Source organism: Natrix helvetica (genome assembly GCF_964273705.1).
Source record: "Natrix helvetica genome assembly, chromosome: 3".
In the NCBI taxonomy this organism is placed as follows: Eukaryota; Metazoa; Chordata; class Lepidosauria; order Squamata; family Natricidae; genus Natrix; species Natrix helvetica.
In genome coordinates, this window is record NC_138549.1 from 68,123,519 (window position 1) to 68,148,142 (window position 24,624).

General features: G+C 38.5%; 1 protein-coding gene across 2 annotated transcripts in view; it reads right to left on the reverse strand.

Annotated features, from left to right (window-relative positions):
* Positions 1–23,903, reverse strand: part of RGS8 (regulator of G protein signaling 8) — a 37,155-nt gene extending 13,252 nt beyond the window's left edge. The window contains exons 1-4 of one of the 2 annotated variants that reach the window (XM_081948943.1): positions 23,676–23,903; positions 23,379–23,434; positions 12,389–12,490; positions 10,561–10,625 (exon numbers count right to left, since the gene is read on the reverse strand). In XM_081948943.1, the coding sequence (XP_081805069.1) occupies positions 10,561–10,625; positions 12,389–12,490; positions 23,379–23,434; positions 23,676–23,846 (394 nt within the window). In that variant the 5' untranslated portion in view covers positions 23,847–23,903. Of the gene's footprint in view, positions 1–10,560; positions 10,626–12,388; positions 12,491–23,378; positions 23,435–23,642 lie in introns of both variants that reach the window. The other variant, XM_081948942.1, reaches the window with a different exon arrangement.
* Between the last annotated feature and the right edge of the window lie 721 nt (positions 23,904–24,624).

The window sequence follows — 24,624 nt, forward strand, 5'->3', positions numbered from 1 at the left end:
AGTTCATAGTACAAGGCAGCCTCTACAAGGGAATTGCAATGTAGAAAATCTATCCTCAACCTGGGAAACTTTCCTGATGATTTCAACATCTGGGTTCTCTGTGTTAGCATGAATTCCTGCAACTCTTGAAAGGGTCTTTTTGCCAAGCAGTAGAAAAACCCCAGGTATACAGATAAGTACCTCCCTGACTTCCTCAAACTGACCAGCAAATCAAATCCCTAGGACTTCTTTCCTTGTAGCTTTCAACTGCTGTAAAAAAAACCTTTGCTTTCCATGTATTTTCTTGTAAAAGGCACCCAATGATTGTTGGAATAAATATGATTCCTTAGAATTGGGCTCAATCTTTCTGAATTTTCTGTAATATTCACCTTCTTGAAATGAGCCAAATATTCCCCATCCTTTTTTTAAAGCTGAGAAATGGCTCGATGAATGTATAGGCATGATATTCTGTTTGATGAAGTCTGATAACATCTATTTTGATCTTTAACAATTACTTTTTTCAGCTTTTTTATCAGTTCATTCAAAAATGAAACATTGTTTTTAGTTGTCTGTCTTTCCCAAATGATCTCCTTCATTCCCATCCATCTCCCCTTTATGTGCCAGAAATAGCAAGAGTAAAGAAATTGATGGAATCTGTGTGAATTGGATAAGTGAAGGAAGAGGAAATTGTTTTCAAGAGACAAAAGTAACCTTTCTGATAAAGTGACTTCTTTAGCAAAAAGCTGAAAATACAATTTCAGAAAGCTGGGTTTGGGAGGACCCTCTCTCCTCAGGTCATGTAGACATGTTTTTACTGCCCTGCTGTCTTGTCCTGTATTTCTAGACAGTTTATGGTCTGCCTTATTAAAATACCAATCTGCAGAAGTCTTCCATGAAAGATGAAAGCAGAAGGTATATCTACAAAAGAACAGCAACACTTTCATAGTCGCCTCAGCATTTCAGCTGGGGTGGGAACATTACCTTCCCACAAGGTTCTCAGCAGAGATGGTGATGGAAGCTAATCTGTTAGATTCGGGCAAGGAGAGGACAGACTGCAGATGATCGTGACAACAGCTCTTTATTAGTCAAGTAGATCCGATCCACCTGAATACGGGGTCGTGCAGCTCCCCTTTTATGGGGAGCTGGCAGACCTCCCGACCAATCAGAGTAACCCTTTGTTCCCGCCTAAACGGCGGACCTGAGTGGAGACTACAGCAGTTTATGCAAAAATCAAGGAGAGAATCAGCCTAAAACTAAGGAGAAATTTCCTGTCAGTGAGAACAATTAATCAGTGGAACGACTTGCCTCGAGAAGTTTTGGCTGCTCCAATACTGGACGTCCATTTGTCTGAAATGTTAAAAGGTTTCCTGCTTGAGCAGGGGGTTTCCCTAAAAGACCTCCAAGTTCGCTTCCAACTCTGATATTCTGTTATGTAGACCAGAGTTTCTCAACCTTGGCAACTTGAAGATGTGTGAACTTCAACTCCTGTAATTCCCCAGCCAAGAATTTGAAGTCCACAAGTCTTCATGGTTGAGCTGAAGTCCACATATTTTTAAATTGCCACGGTTGAGAAACACTGATGTAGACTCTGCAGCTGTTATCCCATTAACAGATTAAAGTTGACAACTTCCCTCACATAAACACATATTAAAGTAGCACGCCTGATTCTGTCTCTGGGGTTGTGAGCTTCCTTGCCAGTCTAAACAGCAGCCAGTGAAAAAACAGGAAGTTGCAAGGTGACTTTCATGAAGAAATCCGGGCATTCCAGAAAGGAAAAGGCAACGGTGATGCAATTAGAGCACACACTTCCACCCAGTCCCTCACATGATGAGGATAATTTTTGCAACCACAAACCTTTTTTATTCCCAAAGGATTTCGAACCTTGGAACTATGTATGACTGAAACAGCAATGGATCAGTGACCTTATTGCCCTCGTTCTCATATACAAAAAGTTTATTTCTTTCCCGCCAGTACGCGGAGGGAGCCTTAATATCCTCACATTGGCCTTAATATCCATGCCTTGTCATTTCAAGTCCTTTTCCTCTCAGCTATTGGAGCTGAGCTAAAATAAATTTATTTGAGGCTACAAAGGCAAAGAAACTTAGCTGCTCATTTCTATAAATATGAAGTACTCCCCCCCCCCACCTTATCAGTAAAGGGAAGACAACTGGTTGGTTTTTTTTTTAATGGGTACTTTGGTCCTTTATCTACACTCAGAACTAAACCTTTAAATGGGATTCAATATTTTTAACTAACCAGTTATTTAAAACAAAAAACAACAACCAAAGCCCTGTGATTGGTATTTGACCCTATCTTTTTTAGAGTGTTTCTTTTTGTAAACCTGGCAACCACATACAAAAGTTTAAAAATGTGGGTTCAGAAAAACTGAAAGGCTACTAGGAATGTCCAACATTGCCAAGTTCAACAGGAAGGATGAGAAAAGGGGAAATCTCCCTGCAGCAAAGCCCGACAATTCCAATCAGGATTTTTCTCTATGTCAGTAAATTGTCATCAGGCTGTGGATTTGAGGATAGATTCATCCCACTAGGACCGGAAAAAACACAGCTAGCCTTGAAGAGATGTAGCATGAGCTATACTGTTATTTTATGCCTATCCCAGCAACTTGTCGAAAGAAATCTTCATTTGTTAGCCAAGTATATTCTCAACAACTGGACAAGGAAGACAAGTTTGTTCGATCTCTCTGCCATTTCAGCTCTCCTCCCTTCCTTTCTAGGAGCAATTCCCTTTCTATTTTCCTCCCACTTTTGAGATTTAGCATCTAAAATAGGAGACTTCACATCAATGATATGGCCACAGGGAAGATAACAACTCATGGCAAAGGAGAATAGATTCATTGCGACAAATTCATCTCAATGTCAGAAATATCAGATGATAACAAGTGTATATGAAATGGTCTTTATTAGTCAACTGCTGCAGATAGAGCTTTGTTATTATTTCAAACCTAATAATCTTTACTCATGCTGTGAGTAGCAAACAGAAGGGACTTCAAAGTCCAGACCAGCTATTTTCTCTGGAACTGCTATTCTTTGTGCACTCATATTTTACAAAGTACCCAAATGATAAGTATTTTGCGTTGTTCTCCCATGTTTTTTTAGACTTTTTTTAAAAAAATGAAGCATAACTGTAGTGGTAACCTGCTTAAATCCATTGCGTGGCACAAAACTTTTGAAGCTTTTAAATATCTGTGACCTTTAATTAAAATTGTTCTATTTATGAATGTAACCCATTTCCTATTGAGCACAGGTAGATAACGAGCACAGAACAGCTAATTAAGTGTCAATGTAATCACCAGGAATCAAACTTGATTTTATCATTTTTTTAAAAAGCTATTAATAGCTCCAACATCTATTTCTGTTCTGACATGGAAAACGGGCTTTGTTGCTGTTTTCCATTCAGCGTTATTTTTTCTTCATGCAATTGTTTATAGCAGAACAGTATTCCTTTATAAAAAGAAGAGGAAATTGGTAATCCTACTTCTTATAGGAAGACAAATTGTTATTTTAATAACCCCAGAAATACTGTCCGTTAATTAGAGCAAATATACCATTAATCCCCACCTATGCTCAGCAGGAAACACTAAGCAGGCTGAACTTGATATAAGTTTTTTTAAAAAAAAATTAATATAACTTGAGAACTTTTACTTAGTGTGAGCTACATATGAATGAATGTTGTAGCAGGATGTTGTTCAGTACTGAATGATATAAAACCGTACATGTGGGAACCAGTTTGATATAATGCCAGGCCAGAAAACAGGAGAGCATATGTTCTAGTAACTAGTTCCATCTTAGGCATGAAGCCTTTACGTGACTTAGACGAATTATTCTCTGAAGACGAAGGAAACCACTCTTAAAAATCTTGCCAGGAAAACTGTATGGGTTGACTCAAAGGCACGCACAAAATAGTCCATGAGTGGAAGCTTTCTTTATTCCATTTCCAGTTAATTGAGGAAAAGCTGAGGCATTATTAAAATAAGCTGGAAAAGAGCCAACCAAATGACATTTTCCTGAACTGTCATTGGCATTTTATCAAGTCATTAAATGGTAAAGAAGTAATGTTTGAAATGGAGTCCCGGTGAGTTGTTTCTATTTAGAGGCAGTCTAATGTTGCAATTTTAATAATAGAAACACTAGCATAGGAAATTCTGGTTATCTTTCAGTTTTGTCTGACCTCTTGTGTTCAAGAGGGATTTTCTATGTAATATGTAGGCACTCATTTTTCAATTGAAATTGTCTCTCATTGGAATTTTTCCCTCCAAGTTCCAAACTGAGTTATATTTTAAATTTAACAGTATTATTTTTATTCAGTTTAACCTAATGGGATGTGTGTGTGTGTGTTTATACATATACATACACATACACATATTATTTATAATTAGAAAGATGTAAAAGGCTTAGGACTTGGTCGTCCATGTGTTTCTCCAAGTGCAGGATAACTCTCCAAAAACGTAACAGAACAAGATCAAATGTAATGTTGAGAGACACACCAGCAGCAAGTATGGAGATCAGGGTAGATCCGTTTGGAAGCTGAGAGCATTGGTTACTAGAAGAAAGCTGCCTCATTTTGGTTTCAAGAAAAGAGTGAACCAAGAGAAGATGGTAGGATAGAAAAAAGTAACAGAGAGAAGAGTTTCTTATCTCTTACTTTACTTCAGTCTTCTCCCCAAATGACATGTTCAAGTAAACTTAAGCAAAATGATTGACAAAAGGATAGAGAGGTATCCAAGGTAAGTAAAAAGATGTTTAAGTCCTTAGGATCAGACAAAATTATATAGAAGAGTCTTCAAGGAGATTGCAGATGACCTATGGTGATATTTTAGGAAACATGGAGAAACAGGTATATGGTGGCAGGCAGTGTAATAGGGTCAAAGAAAAATAAAATGAAAAATAGGCTATTCTCCGGGCCATGGGACAGAGTAGTGGTTGCAGCACTGTGGTTTGTTTATTGTTATTTACAGTATGACTTTGGGAGATTTATGACTTGCCTCTTTTTGTTCTTACATTTTTGTGTAAGCTGCCCAGAATGATCTGAAATAAGGTGGCTTCGAAATGAATGAATGAAGCAATCAATGTTATTCCTATCAAAAGGGAAAAATGAGGGTCCACGTAACTACAGTCTAGTCATCTTACACCTGGCAATGATCTGGAACAAATTATTAAGCAGTTAGTTTATGAGTATTTAGAAAAGAATGTCCTGCTTGGCAGGAGGCTGAAAGTAAGTCATTCTAAAAATCATCCCAATTTCCTTTTTGATAAAGTGACAAATTTAATTGACCATGGGAATGTGGTGGACATAGATTGCCTTGGCTTCAGCAAGCTATTGAATGAAATGCCCATAAGATGACAAAATGTGGGCTTGATTGTGATATTATTTGATGGGTATAGGACTGGTGGCACAATCTGACCCAAAGAATATATTGTCCATCAGTAAGTGGAAGGAAGTGTAAAGTGGTATATGACAGCTCTGTGTTTTTTAACAAAATATTTATAAATGACTCGACATGAATGAGGATCTGGTTATCAAGTTCCCAATTGATCCCAAGATCATGGAAGTGATAGTAAACAGAGAGGAAATTAAGATTCAGACAGATTTTGACAAGCTAAAAACCAGTGGGCAAAATCCAGTAAGATGAATTCCAATAGAGACAAACGTAAAATCCTTCATTTGGATAGGGGAAAAAATCAAACAAAGATTAATAGAATGGGGAAAACTACACTGGGCCACAATACATGTAGAAAAGATTTGAGCATCTTGGTATATAGCACATGCTGAACATGAGCCAAATTTATGATGCAGCTGCAAAAAAAATCTTAAATGCAATTTTGAACCTCATCAACAGAAGTACCATTTCAGGATCAAGAGAAAGTATTGATGCTTTGTAGTCTGCAACCACATTTAGAATACTGTGTTCAATTCTGAGAATTGCATTTTAGGAAGGATATTGATAAACATGATCCGAGGAGGACAGCCAAGATAATAAGGGGACTGAAAGAAAAGGCCCATTTGTTCTAGTGATTAAGGCATCAGGCTAGAAAGTGGGAGACTGTGAGTTCTAGTTGTGGCTTAGCCATAAAACCTATTGCGTGACCTTGGGATACTCATGGGGCTCCCCTTGAGATGCACCCGGAGACTGCAACTGGTCCAGAATGCGGCCGCGCGGGCAATTATGGGAAGAATGAGGTTCTCCCATGTAACACCTCTCCTGCGCGAGCTGCACTGGCTCCCTGTGGTCTACCGGGTGCGCTTCAAGGTGTTAGTTACCATCTTTAAAGTGCTCCATGGCACAGGACCTAGCTATTTGCGGGATCGCATTCTGCCCCATACATCCCTGCGACCAATTCGCTCTCACAGAGAGGGACTCCTCCGGGTGCCGTCCACCAGACAGTGTCAGAGGGTGGCGCCCAGGAATAGGGCCTTCTCTGTGATGGGCCCAGCCCTCTGGAATGACCTCCCCCCAGACATCAGGATAACGACCGATCTCCGCTCCTTCCGCACGAAACTCAAGACCCACCTGTTCCAACTAGCCGGCCTGGCTTAAACTAGAACTTTCTAACCTCCCTGGCAATTTTAATTACGGTAAATGTAAATTTTGGGGTTTTAAATTATTTTAACTGTTTTAATTTATTGTTATTTATTTTAACCTAGTGGCTTTTTATTGGAATCTTATTTGTTAAGCATTGATGTCACCTCCTCCATGCCACATCTGTATATTTGTTTTGATTGTACGTCGCCCCGAGTCCCTTTGCGGAGAGGGGGCAACTGATAAGTCAAATAAAATAAATAAATAAATAAATACTCTGTTTCAGCCCAATGCACTTCTCCCAGGGATGGTTATTGTGGGGAAAATAGAAGAAAGATGTGGGGAATATATATGCTGCCTTATTTGTAAAAATAATAAAGGGAGGATAAAAATAAGAAATAAAATAAATTACTGCTATGACATTACTAGTGATGTCACTCCCTTCTTTAAATTTTTATGGATAGTGTTTTTGTAATTTTCTAAGGCTGATTGCTTCCCAACAGTTCAAACCTAGAGACAATCTTTAGTTGAAATAAAGGAGTGAGTCAATAATAAGAAACTGACAAGAAACTGAATCAGAAGATTGATTCTCTGATTCAGTTATTATCAGCTCAAATGGAGGTTTTTAGGAAGTGAGCTCTCCCTGTCTGATCACATGAAATCCTTTAAATCTGATGAAGCTTCCTTCACTTCTGCAGTGAAGCCCCTCCTTTCAAAAAAAAATAAAATTACTTCTGGGTTGAGCATTCCTTCCAGCCAACTCTGCTCTTCTATTTTCCACCTACATAGAAACCGATCTTCTGAACTGTCTCTGGGGCTGATATTGGGCTTGTTAAAAGGGTATACACTGGGATTTGATCAAAGAAATTATTGGTGCTCCTGGCCTCCCCAGACCCGTAGTCTTTGACATTGTTTAACCTGTTGGAATCAGGTGTGCATCTGAGAATACTCCTGAGCCCATTTTACAAGGGTGCAGCTGCACCCTTGTAAAGACTGGAAATCCACTGCCTCTATCCCCAATAAACTCAGTTGTGGCTATAATAACACATGCCTTGGTTACAGATCTCAATATAATAGCACATGTCTTAGTTACAAGTAAATGAGATTAATTCAGCATGTTCTTGTAGACAGTAAGGATGACCTTGACAGATATGCAAAAGCTGTTGCGTAGGCAAAAGGTGCTAAAACATTTTTTTAAGTCCACAATGTCCAGATAACATTTGGAAGCAGCTCAGACAGACATCTCTCCATTCCACAGAAGAAGGAAAGAGAGGTGCAGCAAAATGAGACTTGCAAGATTCATGTCAGCCCAGTCAAGTAGACCAGATAATGAAATCAACTCCACAGGTATGCTAAAACCACTTCATTGATAGTGGCTATAATAACTTTTTGTGCTACACTTCCTCCTCCTTATATTTCTGTGAATTAGTGAGGTGTCTATCTGAGTTGCTTCCAAATGTTTTTGGGCTTTCAATTTACTTTGCAAGAATATATGATTTAGTCAAGTTGACACGAACACAGCCTGACCACTTTTCCTACGCAAAAATCCTCTTCTGTGATTTTCATATGTGCAGTGACAAAGTATATCTCTCATTTATTATTCAGATCATTGACATACCATGATTCCCCTTTCTCACAAAATTAGTCAAAGCCATTTATAAGATCTAAAAAGCGTAAAAACCATGATCAATCATTAAAACTATTTTCAACAAGTTTAAAGCAACCATAAATATAAAGCAAGCAGCTGGTTAGTATATATATCCTTCATGTTACTAATTGGCTGTTTCCTTTATTTTTATGATTACTTTATGCTTATTAATATGTATATGATGACTGCTTAGACAAGTCTCTGCAGTTTTCTTGACAAGGTTTTTGGAAGACATCTGCTTCCTAGGTCTGAGAGAAACAACTGGCTCAAAATCAGCCAGCTGGCTTCGTGCCTAAGGTGAAACTAGAATTCATGTTCCTTGGTGCCTTAACTACTATACCAAACATTAAGCAAAAGCAGAATCAAATATTTCTTTAAAAGAAATAAGTTTACAATCTAAGTACGGTTAGCTAAAATGTGTGTGGCAGGTTCATAAAAATTACAGCCATGTGTATAATAGCAGCAAATATGTTGATATCAACAGAAATATGTCAGCGTACCAAAATAATATTTTCATGACTACCACTGGGATAATAGATTGGTAATAAATGACACAAAGCACGTTGATTATATAGCTTCACGGATTCAAATAAAATTATATGGAAATGCCAGATTGTAGGTTTTTCTTGCTGAATATAAATTATATTGTGCGCCATCTGAAATAAGTAGCTTTTCATACTAAACAGTGCCGTGGGGGGGTGGGAATCTGCAGCCTATCTTAGAGATCTGAATGCCCAATTTCCACTCATTTTAATTAACTTATTAGATACCTGTGAAAAATCCCAAAGCTCCTTGTTAAGATGGGAATATAAAGAGGGAACAAGACTTGTGATGTGAGGGGACGTTCCTCTCTAGCCAATAATTAGAACAGTTTAGATTATCAGAGGGTTACTGTTGAAAAATAGCATCTGTCTCTTTTAGGTCTCCAATGTTATTTTCAGCAAAAATTGTTGTATGCCATGCCATTATGCTATAAAGTTTCCCAAAGCTTGACAACTATATCCAGGAGAGAGAAGGGTTGATTAAAAACTCCTAAGAGGTTTTATTTATTATGTCTGACCAAATAAGAGGGTGACATCTCAAAGAGAGATTTGCAGTATAGTGGGGTGGTGGTCAGTATAGATAGCATAGGTAGGTTGGAGCCAGAATTCACTCTTGTATCCTTTAAATACAGCTGGAAATCAATAGATTATCTCTTCATTTTTCCGATTCAGAAATACTGCAATAAAGAGTGAGCTGCCACAGGGAAGGTGAGACTGGAGCTCTGTTAGTCCTGGTTTCAAAATGGTTTCTCTTCCAAACAACTCGGCCACAATCAGCTCAGCTGCCAAAGAGAGATAAATCTGATTTGGGTGTGGCGAAAAAAGGAAGACCATCCTGGTATAGTGACAAAAAGTGCTGGTTTATACTGTGGATACCCAGGTTCCAGTGCACTTTCAACCATGGAAACTCACCTAATCATTTTATGTGAATCACTCTTTCTCTCACACAGGAAAATTCCACTGTAGCCAACCAGAGGATCCACAAAAAGTTGGAAATACATTCTATAAAGGGACTCAAGTTACTGCCTGTTCAATTGTCCACCTGCCCATCCATCATTAAGATAACTCTACTCTAAGAGAACAGGACTAAATGTGAGGTTGGTGGAGATGCCAACCAAAGGAAGATCAAGTTTGAAAATGGAAGGTTGACAATTGCAAAGAGAAGAAATTCGTTTAAAACAAAAATCTCCCAATGAGAGAGGTAGGGATGGTGTGAGAGAGGTAGTCAGAATGTCCCCAACTTCCAATTTTGATCTGCATTCTTCCTTCTTCTCCTTCACAAACATGTCACCACTAGTACTTGCCATAATTAAGACTTGGGAAAGAATTCTATAAGCTGCATTCTGCTTCCTTTCCCTGTCTCGTTCATATAAAAACTAGGGCTAAGGAAATGCACATAACACATGAAATATAAATATGGTTTCCCTATCTTTTATCTTTTCGTTCCTGATTTGGAATTTCTATCTCTGTATTATAGCTGTAATGGCTGTAAACTGTGGAAAACAATCTCTATGGCTGATAGGAACGGGAATCCAGAAACAGTTGAAATGAAATTGGCCACCTCTGCTTAAAAAAAATAAATCTGAAATACATTTTGTCACTTGAGAATAATAGCAACTGAAGTTCGGGGGGGAGTCACATTTATTTCCTCCTGGACTTGTCACAATCAATTTAAAACTCATCCATGTAAAGAAAATCCCCATGGTATCTATTCCACCACAGAATTTAAGATAACTGAATCGCTCTCCTGCTGTATGCATAATTACTCAATAATTTTTTATTAATAAACTATAGGCACATTTTTGAGCATGAAGGCAAATAATTCAGTGTAATGGATATGCTTTTCTACTTACATTTATGAGTCAGGAGAACATCAAAAGAATCTCCCCATCTGGTAGCTTCTTCTGTGGACAATCTTCTATGGGGGAAAAGGGAAAATCAAGATACAAAAATTGCCCAAAATAATTTATTAAAATTCTATAAATCTGATGTGTCCATATTATGTATCTGAAATAATTTGGATAATATTACAGATCAGTTAATAGCTTATTCTGCTGCATCAGGAATGGGCAGAAGATAAACACACAATAGAATCACCAAGTTCCAGACTCCCAATTATTGAACAATAAGAGATCCTACCATGCCCAGCTTTTCAAAAATTATGTTGCTCAAACAAAGAAACTGGGAGGAGAGGAACCAGGAGTGGATTTTGTGGTGAGTTAATTTTGATCTCAGTTCTGAATAAATTCTTGAACTAAACATGGTTTGTAAGGCCATCTCTTCCTGAGAAACTTAATGTCTTTGCATGATTACCCAGCCACTCTTGAAATAAATCTCCTCGCTATTGTTATTTTGGCACAACAGTGATTGAAGGACAATAGAATAGAATAGAATAGAATAGAATAGAACAGAACAGAACAGAACAGAACAGAACAGAACTCTATTGGCCAAGTGTGATTGGACACATGAGGAATTTGTCTTTGGTGCATATGCTCTCAGTGTACATAAAAGAAGAGATACATTCATCACGAATCATAAGTTACAATACTTAATGATAGTCATAGGGTACAAATAAGCACACTAGGAAGCAATCAATATAAATTGTAAGGATACAAACCACTTAGTTATAGTCATGCAGTCATAAGTGGGAGGAGTTGGGTGATAGGAACGATGAGAAGATTAATAGTAATAGTAATGCAGACTTAGTAAATAGATTGACAGTGTTTGAGGGAATTATTTGTTTAGCAGAGTGTTGGCGTTTGGGGAAAAACTGTTCTTGTGTATAGTTGTCTTGGTATGCAGTGCTCTATAGCGTCATTTTGAGGATAGGAGTTGAAACAATTTATGTCCACAATGTGAGAGGTCTGTAAATATGATGTAGGGCATCAGTGGGAAAATGGCCTTAGAAGCACTCAGTCTCTAATAGTAAGGATACATCGAGATTATATTATTTCATTTGGGCTTAAGGGTCTGTGATGAAAAAAAGGTTTGAGAACCACTGTTTTATGACATTTTGTATTAAGTCATAGACTGTTTTCTGATCATTTGTATGTCATAAGTTTTATAAAAATTGCCAAATTTCAATTCCATGGGAATCATGGGTCCTGGATTTTGGGCGCATTCTGTAAGTTAACCCATTTGAAGTATAAAGCTATAATTACTAGTAAATCATTTATCAGAATCTCCATACCATTCTGCTGTGGATATCAGTGTGTGTGTGTGGAGGGGCAATGATGACCCATGCATTATGACATCAGTATACCAATAACAACTTAGATACTCCTAATTGATGCAAGTACTTAATTGTAGCACTCACATGAAAGCATTCCTACACACACACATCTCATCATTCCGATCCCCAACCCCCATGTCTCTCTTGCCAGTTATTGCATTTCTCCCTATCTTGGTAAATTCCTTCACCTTGCCAATTGTCGAAAATGGCATACAGAAAGCCATACTTGCTATGGTGAAAGAAAATCTGTAAATATTATTTTTATCCTCACTCATGAAATCATTAAGGATTCATCTTTTTAAAGATTCCTCGTGTGTCTCCTGAAAATGGTCAATCAGTAGATCTTTGACAAAGAAAAGAAAAGAAAAGAAAAGAAAAGAAAAGAAAAGAAAAGAAAAGAAAAGAAAAGAGAAAGGGATCCCTCACTGAAAACAAAGGCCCCAACTTACTTCAAAGCCCGGGTTGGTTTGTCCGGAAGGATGGCTGTGAAGTCGCTGCATGAGTCTGACTTGTGAGACAGACAGCCCAGGCGAGTCCTCATCCCTCTGTTTCTGTAGTCGGTCATACACGATAGGGGAGCAAATGGGAGAGAAAGAAAGGGGATAACAATTAATACTAGTGGATAAGAACACAAGAAGGTAAGAATTCTGTTTATGCTATCCTTTACATGTTATTTTTAAAATTGTAAAAGTGCGAGATTTGGGGGGGATCTCTACTGCTAACATGGGAGCTACTAAAATTTTCTATGTACCCTATTACCCTTTCCCTATAAATGTTTTAAAACCAATAAAAACTTTTTACAAAAAAAAAAGAACACAAGAAGGATCTCAGTCATTGGATCCATTTATCTCTGTATTCTCTGTTAAATACTGAATGGCCAGATGCTTCCTAAACCTCACAATAAGAGCAAGAAAGTCATTCTGCTTTGTTCATTTATTTGAAAGTGATAGAATCTATAAGCAATCCCAAAAGAGCATCTTCACCAACCTCAATCTCACGAAAATTTAGGATCTTGAGGGACGTCAGTTGTATGACACCTTAAGCTGCAAAGCTGATATGTTTTACATGTGCTTCACAAAATCATGTTTACAGTGGGTTTTTTTTTACTTTAAACCCTAAGACCTCATCCCTAATGCTTGATCCAGGTAATCGTTTTTATACTATTTCTATAATTTTAAAAAAAACTGTTTATCTATTTAATCTTTTTATTCTGTATTTTTATAGCTGCTTTAAATCTCCAGAGTAAGAGAGTGATACTTGCACATATATACCTTTAATGAATAAACTAACTAACCAGAAATTCCACTTAACTACTAGCTTTGTTAACCTAACACTTTCGAAAGGCACCACTTCTCGTCTCCTGGCAACAAATTCCATACATTAGTCACTGAGAAAAAGGGTTTTCTTTTGTCTTTTCTAATTTATTTTACTGCCAATCAATTTCACTGAAATATAATGCTGCAGGGATGGGCTAAAACAGGTCTTAAAAACAATTTCAGGAAGAGAGCCTTATAAGTAGAAAGATATATTTGGTGCCTTCTTTCCTTCTGAGAATATATGGAATATATAGAAAGCCAACTCAGGCACCAAACAGAGCCACTTAGGTTCAGTAAACAGGCTACATTTAAAAAACTGATATATCATTCATTAAAGTAAACATTTCTCCTGCCCATTTCCATTTCTTAGCTAAGGGTGCCAGCATTGTCTGAAGACATTTCCATGATCATGTGGCCAGCATGACTATATGCCGAGGCACATGGAATGCTGCTACCTTCCCACTGAAGTGGTACCTATTTATCTACTTGCATTTGCACACTTTCGAACTGCTAGGGTGGCAGGAACTGGGGCAAGTAATGGGAACTTGCCCCATTATGCAGATCTCAGATCTCGAACCAGGGTATCAGCTTCCCAGCTGACAAGCTCAATGTCTTTACCAGTAACTGCTGACCCATTGCTCATTAGGGGCACTGCAAAATCTGCATTGGGTTAAGAGATAGGCTGCTTAGGAACTAACTATAATGAAGGCAATTATGGGAATTTCTATGTGCTGGTGAGAGCAGAAGTTCCTTCTTATTGTAAAGATGCTCTGACTTCTCTAATACTTGGATTGATTAGTAGAAAAGAGCAAAGGGCTGTTCTTCATTCATCTATTCTCAGAGCAGATGAAATAGACTTGAACTATAGCAAGATAAATATCAGCTGAATGACAGTAACACTTTTTAAAGTAAGAATGTTGGAGAATAGAATTTGACAATCAAATACATGAAGCTACGCATCATCTGTTACAGATGGTCTGCCTCTGGTTATCTCTCAAATTTCTTGGCCTAAAAACAAAAAACCCTCCAAGCTACCATTGCATTTTTCTAAGAAATAACTTGAAGAATAGGGGAAGTCAAGTCTACTTGCAAATAATAGTTCTACGTGTGTATGTCTGCATTGTACAGTGTGTTCATACACCTCTCTGTACTGTTGCCTGCAGGAAACAGAACCTCAGTATTATTACTTCCAATAGAGTTTTTCTTTAAAAAAGCATTGAATGAGAGGAAAGGGAAGTGCTCCTTGTACTGTACATTGTAAAGTGTGCAAAGCATTAAAAATACTGGATTCAGGGAAAATTAGTTGCTGCCTATTCTGACTGTTCAAAAAGCTGTACAGCTTTTATTAGCCTTGTGCTACAGAAATTCTACTGACAAGGAAGACCCTACCATATGGCATGTGGGTTCAAACTTTCGTTTTCAAAGACCAACATGAGAGAGGAAATGTTTTACCTGGCTTCTATAAAGTGTAAAATAAAGGTTATATTTGAGATAACTTTTCAAATATGAGGCGTTATAAGGACTGTGAAATGCTAGTAATCCATGGATTACAAGCAATGGATCCAAAGCAGTTAGTTGATGGAAGCCAAGAGATTTATGTAATCATGACTTTAAAAAATCATGACTTAAAAAATAAGGTCATAATATTTTGAGATTGAATGTATGTCCCTCCACTATCCCCAAGGCTTGTAGAGAAACGCTAGAAAGAATAAGCTATAGCTCAAGAGAAAACACAGAGACCTACTTTGTATCTCTATTTTAAGTCATAACCAATTAAATTTTTATCAATGTTCTTTTAAATTATTTAATTATTTTAAAAACCTTCATATGGCTTGGGTTTTTCTTACATCTGGGAGATCACCCTTGAAGCAGATGGAGCTCCAAAAACTCTACAATCCAAATTATTTTTTCATTTTCAACCCCACCTCCCTCAGTTTTGAGAAAGGAACCAACCTTAGAAGTAACTCTAAGCAACCCCAGAGATCAAGATAAGGTTGAAAAGTTTGAGTTTTCTTTTCACTTTCCTCTTTCAGGGGAACCATGCCCAACGGGCTTAAAGCTGAATGATGTGACTATTGCTTGCATTCTTATTGAGGCTGAAAGGCAGGGTAATAAATGTCCTGTTTTAATGAATGTGACCCAGCCACAGTTCAAGCAGAGGAGGAAAGTGAGAAGAGGCCAATTGGCTTGGTTCCACTTCTCTCATAAAATCCTCAGCTCTTTGCCTTCATAAAATCTAACTTGGTAAGCAAATACAAATGCGAAGAGTGAATAAGGGGTCATCTCCATTTCTCTCCATAAAACAGAATGTCAAAATATACTGGTTAAAGAAGCATAAATCTATCCATCTGTCATTTTCCTTTGTGCTCCTGAATAACTGGGTAAGGATTGCTTGAAAGGGATCACAATGCAGGGCAACCCTGAGGGGATTTAACACATGCACGCATAGACAAACCTCAGCTTTTCCTCCCCTTACACACACACACACACACACACAAACTTTCTGGAGTTCCTATATCAGAGATAGGGAAAGTATGACAACAAAAACAGTGGGCAAGTAACTTTGGTTGTTTGATTAGTTATAATGATCCAGTTCTATGTGGATGAGCATAGCTTCCCGGCTTCCTCTCCAGGAACAAAGTAGAGGAAGTTCATATAGGCTACTTTTCTAGGAAACTGGGTTTTTTGTTGCTGTTATTCTCATACATTTTTCAATGATCCGCTCAAAAGACCTTGGAAACTATAGCCTCGAACTGTATCAGCTCTGAAAGATGCCAGATCTCTACAGACCTTCCTCTCCTCCTCTTGACTCTCTCCTAGCCTCAAAGGATCTTTTTCTGCTAATTTCATTCCGAAACAGCCTACAAGAGCTTTATATCACTGCACAGTTAAATATAAAATGACATTTCTCCATGCCATATGGGAAGCTCCTGCAGAAAGCTTTGGCACTGTCTCTGAGATAATTTCACTGTGCCCACATCTCCCTTCTGTTATAAGCATTCTTGGCTAGTTTCTATTTATTGAATATTTTAATGTAATTTTAGAGCAAATCTAAATGTTGCTGAATAAACTAATTATCTGGCTGGAGCCATACAGCCTGCTCCATAGCATTTAGTTCCGTCAAAACAATAGAAAGAGCTTTAGCATTCTTTCCTGCACTTGTACCTGTGTTTCATCAAATCAGATTTTAGTAGCTAGCAGCCAAATAAATGTACAGAACAGTCACATTCCTTTGTTTAAGGATTTCAAAATGATAACTATTTTTTCTCCATCATGAAAGCTTATCGCTAGGGTTGTTATGCATTTTGAAAATGATTTAGCTGGCCTTCCACCCAATAGTATTCACTCAACAATTAATTTACATTTAAATACATATGCACATTGTCAGATGATCAATCTTTTTGTAATACTGAAAAATTTATAAGATGATTTAAAAAACTGGAGAGGGAAAGCTGTGGCATTAATTTCATATCATCAAAATGGCTTTATAAAGCTGGAACAAGTGAATGTTTAACTCAAAACAGCATCAGTTAAAATCCATTTCCATCCATGAAAGGTGCAGCTTTAGTCTACCCAGGTACCAGGTTTTAAGAATTCAGCTCTCTGCATTGTCTGCAGATGGATGACAAGTCTGTTCTTCTCTTGCTGGCAAAAAGTATCCTTTAAACTAATACAAGCATTGGCATAATTGCACACCAAGTAACAAATAACAGAATCAGAAAAACCATCCCGATCACATTATATTGTATTTACCAGCCAAAAAAATTGATAAGTTCTAATCACAGTATGATCTGTTCATTTAACAAAAAAGCAGATGTGTCAATTAATTAATTATATACCTATCCAGCCTTTTCTTTTAGTAAGCTCATGATTTCTGCTTAAAGAACTCTATGAGGTAGGCTAATCAGAGTGAGTGAATCGGGTTTTGAACCCGAGTTTCCTTAGTCCTAATTTGGCATAGTGATGACCCAAGCAGGGCATACCCTTTATGCAAAGAACTGCATAATATCCTAGTCTAAAGAGGTCACCAAAGGACAAAGGTTACACTAAAGCTGAGAAGTCAGAGAAACAAATGCTGTGTGACTCGTATGGAAAAGTACCTAGTAGAGATTTATTCAAATCCTTGGGTTTCCCTGAATTTGATGCCTTCAATAAACAGTTCTCCACCCACCACTTTTGTAGGTAAAATACTGGGAAAAGCTCAGAATCACTTATTGAAAGCATGCAGTACTGCAATGCTAGTTAAATTCCTTTGAGGTCAGAGCAAGGAACTGAAGGAGGCAATGATAATATGTGGAGAGCCGAGCAAAAATGAAGGAAGCCTCATCTTGGATGGTTATACTATCCAAGATAGAGAAACAGGAGGCCAAAACATATGAAGTGGGAAAGGGAAAAGAACAGTTGGGATACAGAGAGAATATTCCCATGAATTTACTACTTCATGTCAAAAACAAATGATAGCTGAGCTGGCCGTACTGGAGAAGTTCTGTTACATAATGAAATACCACATCACAGAGATGTCCAAGCTTGTCTTTTTGATGTACTAATATTCCATTATATTTGCAGAAACAATTTTCCCACCTGCCGTCTAAAATGTGCTGTTCTGCTGTTTTCCCAGCCCATGAAAACTTTACCCTTTTTCTATTCTCTCTGTGGATAGTCCAGAGTTGAATGTAGACGGGGGAGGGGAATAGAAAAACATGATCCTTGGGAGTTGACCTTTGGAGCATGTTAAATTCCACAAATGTGGAAATGTGGAACTTGTGTGGATGAGTGAAAATTGGGTAATTATGCTTGAGAAAGATGAAAACAGTCCAAATAGGTGTTTTTCTTAACTATTACAGTTGTGTCAACAGCATTTTTCCTATATTGTGTTCATACGATTCCCTTTTAAGGATTGTCATTAATATATATTCCAGAATTTAAAACCTCAGGGCAGAAAGATTACGGTGGTTTTTGATTATTTAAAACAATGTTCATCTTCCAGTGATAAAATGTTCCACAAGTAGAATTCAGTAATATGGCAGGACAACAATTCAGTTATTAAAATTTGAATTAAGTCTTTAATATGAACAAAAAAAAACACCTCCAGATTTGGTGTTCTTGTTGGAGCAGTGAGTATGTGATCTGAAACAGAGGAAGCTCTTGATGTCTCCCTTGTCATAGTAAGATTGTGCCCTGATTTCCATAGAGTTTTCTAGTGCCATTATCCACTGCTGAGAGGCTGGATCCATTAGATGGTCTGCCTCCAGTATCCGGTGGAGCCAGATGACTTTCAGAAAGAGTTAGGGCTTTCCTTGTTGGTCTGCAGTGTGGTCTATCCAAGCCTTGGTTGCTACTTGGAGTAAGAGTGCAACTAAAGCATTGGATTGGATCACATCCATGCAACCTCTCCCCTAGTGAGGACACTATCACTCCCCATGATTCACAAAGGAGTAGATGGAGACAAAATGAGAAATGTCTATTAGCACTTAACAAAATACGAACTCAACCAAACATGGGTTAAAGCTATTATTAAGGCCTAAGATAAGAGTGCAAAGCCTCATAACATCTCAATCCTTACTGTGTGCATAGATTGTTGCCCTGTAGCCCTCCTTTGGGCGATACAAGCCCTCTTGGGAAAGTGGGCTTGGGGATTCTCTTTCAGGGGCATACAGGGGAATTTGCTCAGCATTTATTGGACAAGTTGCTTGGATTTGCTTACAGTTGGATGCCAACCTTGTTGCACGTCCAAAGGACATGCCTGGGAAGGAGTTTTGCCCAATTACTGGTACCTAGGAACAGTTTGAACCTGTTGGATATGAGAAAGCGGACAGGGGCCTTAGGACTGTGAATTCATTCACCTCCTCTTTAGATCTATGCCCCTCCTGGCCTGCTAAAGTGACCCAGGGAGTGTTATGTCAGTGGGTCTAATCGTGGTTAATGAGAGGATTGTTCCACTACCTCTTAAAATGCCTTGATTTTCCCTTTTACAAGAAACTATCACTGGAACCTATCATACTGGATTATATTCATCCAATATCTAACCCCTATTGGGGGAAGGTGATTGCTAAGCAGGTTCAGAGAACATTGGGAGAAGTGGATTATTTGGAACCTTTTACTGGGATGGAAAAAGCATTAGTTGCACTTTTGGATGATCTCTGGCATGAGCAGCTTGTGTGTTCAAAATTCATCCTTGCCCCAATTGATCTCCCTATGGCTTTCAGTATCATCATCCATGGAATCCTTCTGGATTGCCTCAGAGGACTATGATTGGGCAGTTCATTCTCTGTGGTGATTGGGGAGAAGTCCCACCTTTGGCCCCTATTATATGAGGTGTCATAGAGTTCAATGTTCTCTCTCCTCCTATTTTACATCCACATGAGACCACTGGGTGGGTTTAGCCATTGCATTGGGGTGAGGTATCAGCCGATGATACCCAATTGTATATCTCTTCCCCTGGTGAATTAAGCGACATCATGAATGTCTTATCCCAGTACTTGGAGGCTTTGAGGTTCTCTCCCTGTGCCTTGTGGTTTGTATATTTTTATTTTTTTATATTTTTAATTTTAATAATTGTTTTTAATATTTTTATTATGACTGTTTTTATATATTTGTTGTATGCTGCCCGGAATAATTTCTTGTGAGATAGGTAGCCATATAAAGTTAATGAATAGGTAACAACAAATTTTTGCAAGCATGTTGGGATATATTTTTTAAATTGGGCAATTTCTTGGTCATCTTGCTGAGACCCAAAATCTTTGAGCAGTTGCTGAAATTTAAGACAATTATTGGTTTAAAAACAGTAACAACTGCAAAGGAAGCTAACAATTCTTAACTCAGTAAATACAGTTTTCCATTGGAAGTAAGCACAGAATTTCATTGTAGTTGTTCATAGGATTGATCCCACAGAAGGTGCTATTTTTGCTATTCTTCTGTCAATAAGTTTAAGCTACAGGATGGAAGATAGGTTACAAGAGAGCAAAACTATTGAACGGAAGAGGAAATCTCAGTTAAGGGTCAGACTGATTTAAGGAGGGCAAGCTACCATTTCTTTACATCAAGGCTGGAGTTCTTCTAAAGATGCTAAGGGGAAAAAAGCTGTCACTGAAACTGACCTGTTAAAGAATGGGAGGAGGGGGAATGAATGTGATGTTAAAGTATTTCTACCTCTTAAATTATTTCAAATATTCACACGGAGATTTTTCAAGCAAGGAGTAAAACTGAGCATGTATAGAGACAACATGGCAATATATTGGGTGTGAACGTTGACAAAGGCATTTGTCAAAAGGCACTAAGAGTAAAGGAAATGCAATTGCTGAAAGAATAACCTGGAAGTAAACTGATGAGAGTCACCGTAGCAGCTAATGGCAGAGGGTGCAATTGTGTGTTATCTGCAAGTTCAGATTTCCAACCCTGTGCTGACAAAAGAAGGAAAGATAGAGGCCTCAGACTTCCATTATTATCTCTCCTGCAAATATCCTCATTGTTTGTGAGAACATTTGTCTGATCCTGAAGTAGAAGTAACCTCCCTGGCAGAGAAGGAGGCACTTCAATGGGTCATTTGCAGAGCTAAACAGACAGGTGGGAAAAGCTTAATCCTACACAGACCAACTTATTTTCTCCCAGTCTCTCCTCAAGGACTTTTTCTAGTGCAATCGAGTTTGTTTCAGGTTTCTCAATGCTATTGAAAAGGATGGCACATCCTTGCTCAACCTGGGTGATCTGGTGCATGAATAGCAATTGCTCACACTCTCTGCAATGGAAAGGATAGCTAAATAATTTCACATATCCAGTCTGGAAGAGGCTGGGCTACATACTGACTTGGTTTGGTCCCGTGTCTCTCTTTAGTTCTCATCCAGTAGATCCCCCCTAAAGACATTTAGTGGCCTGAGGCAAGGGAGATGGTTCCTCCTTCCTGTTCCATGTACAAAACACAACCAGTTTGGCAATTGAATCATTTTTCAAATTAGCCTCCTCCACTATGTCTGGGAAAATTTTTAAAAACATAAGGTAAACTGCAAAGCACACCCAGTTCTGTGTTCCAACATCACCCTGTCAGTCCCTGCCTCTCAGGCAATATTTATCACTTCAGATGGCCATCTCATTCTGCCCAGTAGAAAGCTGGTCCTCTGTCACAAGAGGCCACTTGGTCTTTCTTAAGAGGTTAAAGGTAAATCAAGTGGGGTGGAATCTTCAACCATATGTATATGCAGATCCTTTTATATTGTACAATGCTGAATAATGCTTGACATCAAATCATATCTATCCAAAATGTAAATGTAGTCCCAAGAGCAGAACTCTGGCTTTTCTTTGTACGTGCTCAGAAATAATGTCTTGGTTTGTTTGTTCGTTTCTTAAAAACCAAATTAAGGATTGAGCTAATGTTGCAGACAGGAATGAGAGACTGAGATTCTTTTTAAAAAATGGAAGAGCATTGCAGACATTTTTTAAAGGTGAATAAATAGCATCTTTGCACTGCAGTCCCTTATCTGTAGCTGAGAGCCAGTAATAAAGAAGGCAGATGCAGAGACAAGATAAAAGAAATCCCTGGTTTAAATCTCACCTTGGGTTCAAATCCACCAGCAACTTTAAACAAGGCGTGCTTCCTGTAAAAGCATTACAGGCATCTATTGCTGGCCTATCTTTGAGGGTTAGCTTGTTGAGGATTATTGGTAGAGCACATGTGAAGTGCTTCAAAATGGCCCAGAATTATTATTGATGAGTTGTTGTGTGAATGGAACAATATATTGTCTTGTTACTTGTATCCAATTTATAATGTCTGCAGTTACTCCGTAATTTTAGCATCTCTCTGCTAGAACAGTCCCACAATCTGCCTCCCTTGGTGCTCCAAGAGGAAAACAAAGGTTAAAAAAAAAGAAAATATGGTCAGCAGAGAAGTAATGAGATGGGTTTTCAAGGCATTCAAAAAAAAACCTAAAGTGGGTTCCCAGTGGTTAATTCCAATATCCATTAAAAATCTGATTAAATTAAAATACACACATGCACACACAAAAGCTCATTCCATCTAACCTAATGGGGCAGAGTATTACTGGCCAGCAAATGGATTTTTTAAAATCCCCATCCCAACTCCCTGGCTTGGCTTTAGCTGAAATCAATCCCTGCAATTTTGGAAGACCCTTCGAAAGCCTTCATTAAGGCAAACCCAGTTCCCCACCGTAACCATTTGGAGCATCTAGTGCTGCTTCCTGGATTCCACTGTCGGTGAGAAAAAAACCTGGCTTGACTCCTCTGCCTTGTCTCCATTTGTGCTCCAATGCCTGACCAAGAATTTGACCTTCCCTGTCACTTTGGATTTGGGGAGAGAGACAACCTCGCTCCTCTCTCTGCAGTATCAGCTTGCAAACATTTCAAACTTTTGCTGAGGTGTCATTTGGTCTCATCTCACTAAGTGGGGGGTGGAAGGGAAACTCTTCTGATGCTTCATACCATCCATATTAATTTCCATTCATCTTTTTCTCTGCTAAACCATGCCCTATTCACTGGGGTTCAGGTGAATAATCTCTAGATTTTGTATTATTTCCTCCTCTTTTTTAAAATTTCTCTCTCTAGCTCCTCCCGGATTCTAGAAGGATTTTAATCTTTTTCTCATTTCTCAGGTACTGCAGGAATATGTGGAATGAAATCTCTTTCTGCTCCATATAGCTCATTCCATCACCATTCATAAAACAACAAGAAGGACAATGGAAGAGGGGACTTCAACTTTGCTTGGGCGATGGCCAGGGCAGTTCCACCCCTCTGACCTGTCCTTTCCTCAACAGAAGCACTGGCTTTCCTCATTGTAGTAAGCAGAATAGGTACAGGGTGAAACCTTTTCCAGTGGATTTCAGGTACAGATTTTGAGGACAGAGGAATGAAAAGGAGAGTGAGAGTTGCCGGTATTTTCCCATTGAACGAGACCAAGTTATTTAACATTTAGTTACCCACCATATTAAATTCAGTAGGAATTACTCTGTACAGAAAGAAGCATGAAGAATAAAATGATGTAACAAACATTCCTGCAGGGGGGAAAAAAGATAGGAGAAGCTATCAAAGGCTCTGATACATAGGGAGAGCAAACAATTCAATAGGGATCAGCATCTCAGACAGACAAATAAACAGACGAAGAGGAAAAGATACTCACTGCCTTTGACCTGTCCTGCTCCGGAGATCTTTGCCAAGCGTGTGATCAGACAGGCTCTGGGAAGAGAATAGAGCAATCTCTTAAGCAGGGGCAAAAGCCACAGAGAGAGACAGACACACCTCCCAGTTTCCCCCCTCCCAGTATTCCCCCTGAGCAATAGCTCAGCTGAAAGCTCTGATCATCCCGTCTGCATATCACATCCACGAAACCCTAAAGGAATCTAACTGAGCAGGCTTGAGGTCCGGCACTGCAGAGCCAGCTCACATGTTTCCTGGGTGGGATTTGAGAAGTGTCCACCTGATCAGAGCTTTTGCAAGCATCTTCTTTCATCTTGCTCCTTTCTTCTCCACCTGATGGCAAATCTCTTTTGATTCTGCTAAATGAAGGCTTTGCTCGGGAGTGTTCAATAGACGCCTGAGAAACATTTGCAGACTGAAGCTGATTCAGGCTGAAGTTCTTTTCTCCCATTCTATGCAATTGTTATCCCAGTCATTAGAATAAAGCATCTTCTTGCAGTGTTCAAGGTAAGTCCTTGGTGGATTTAGGGTAAGATGGGAGACCCATGGAGATTCTAGGCTGGAGCCAAGCAGAGAAGAATAACATCACTGAGCTTACTTAAACAGCACCAATGCCAGGGAAGTGAAATTGCATCTATTAAATCACAATGAAGGTTTCTCATTGGGTGCAGCTATGTGATAAATGCATAGCCATTCTGTATAAAAGGTAAACTGAAGAGAAATGTGTGAATTTCTCCCCACTTCAGCTTGGTGTTATCTCACATTTCCTCGTGCTTCCTCTCACCCGAATACCATCATCAGTCCAGAGGTACTGCCAGCTTCCGTACACCTATTTCTCTTCCTTTAAACAAAAATGAGACTGGAAAGAATTTTGATGATGACTCTTTGCAGTAAAAGAATTTCCCAAGGTGTTGCCTTTTTACAAGACTTTTCAGTTGGCTACAGTCACTCTACCTACACTTTGCTTGGTTATACATTATTTATTTCTGCAATTTATAGTAACTTGGTTCAGAGGAGGCTCTGAACATTTAAAATAATGCAAAAGTTAAAGGAGTGAAAAGGAAGGAAAAACCCTCAAAACTAATGGCAATCCAAGCTTGATGAGACATTTGTTGTAGTCAGGTCAAACATTTTATTGGATGATAAAATAATGTCTTTGCACTCAAGGACTAGCTCTATTGAGAGTAAATCAACACTCTGATGTACTGCCTGCCAGATTCTATTAGCTT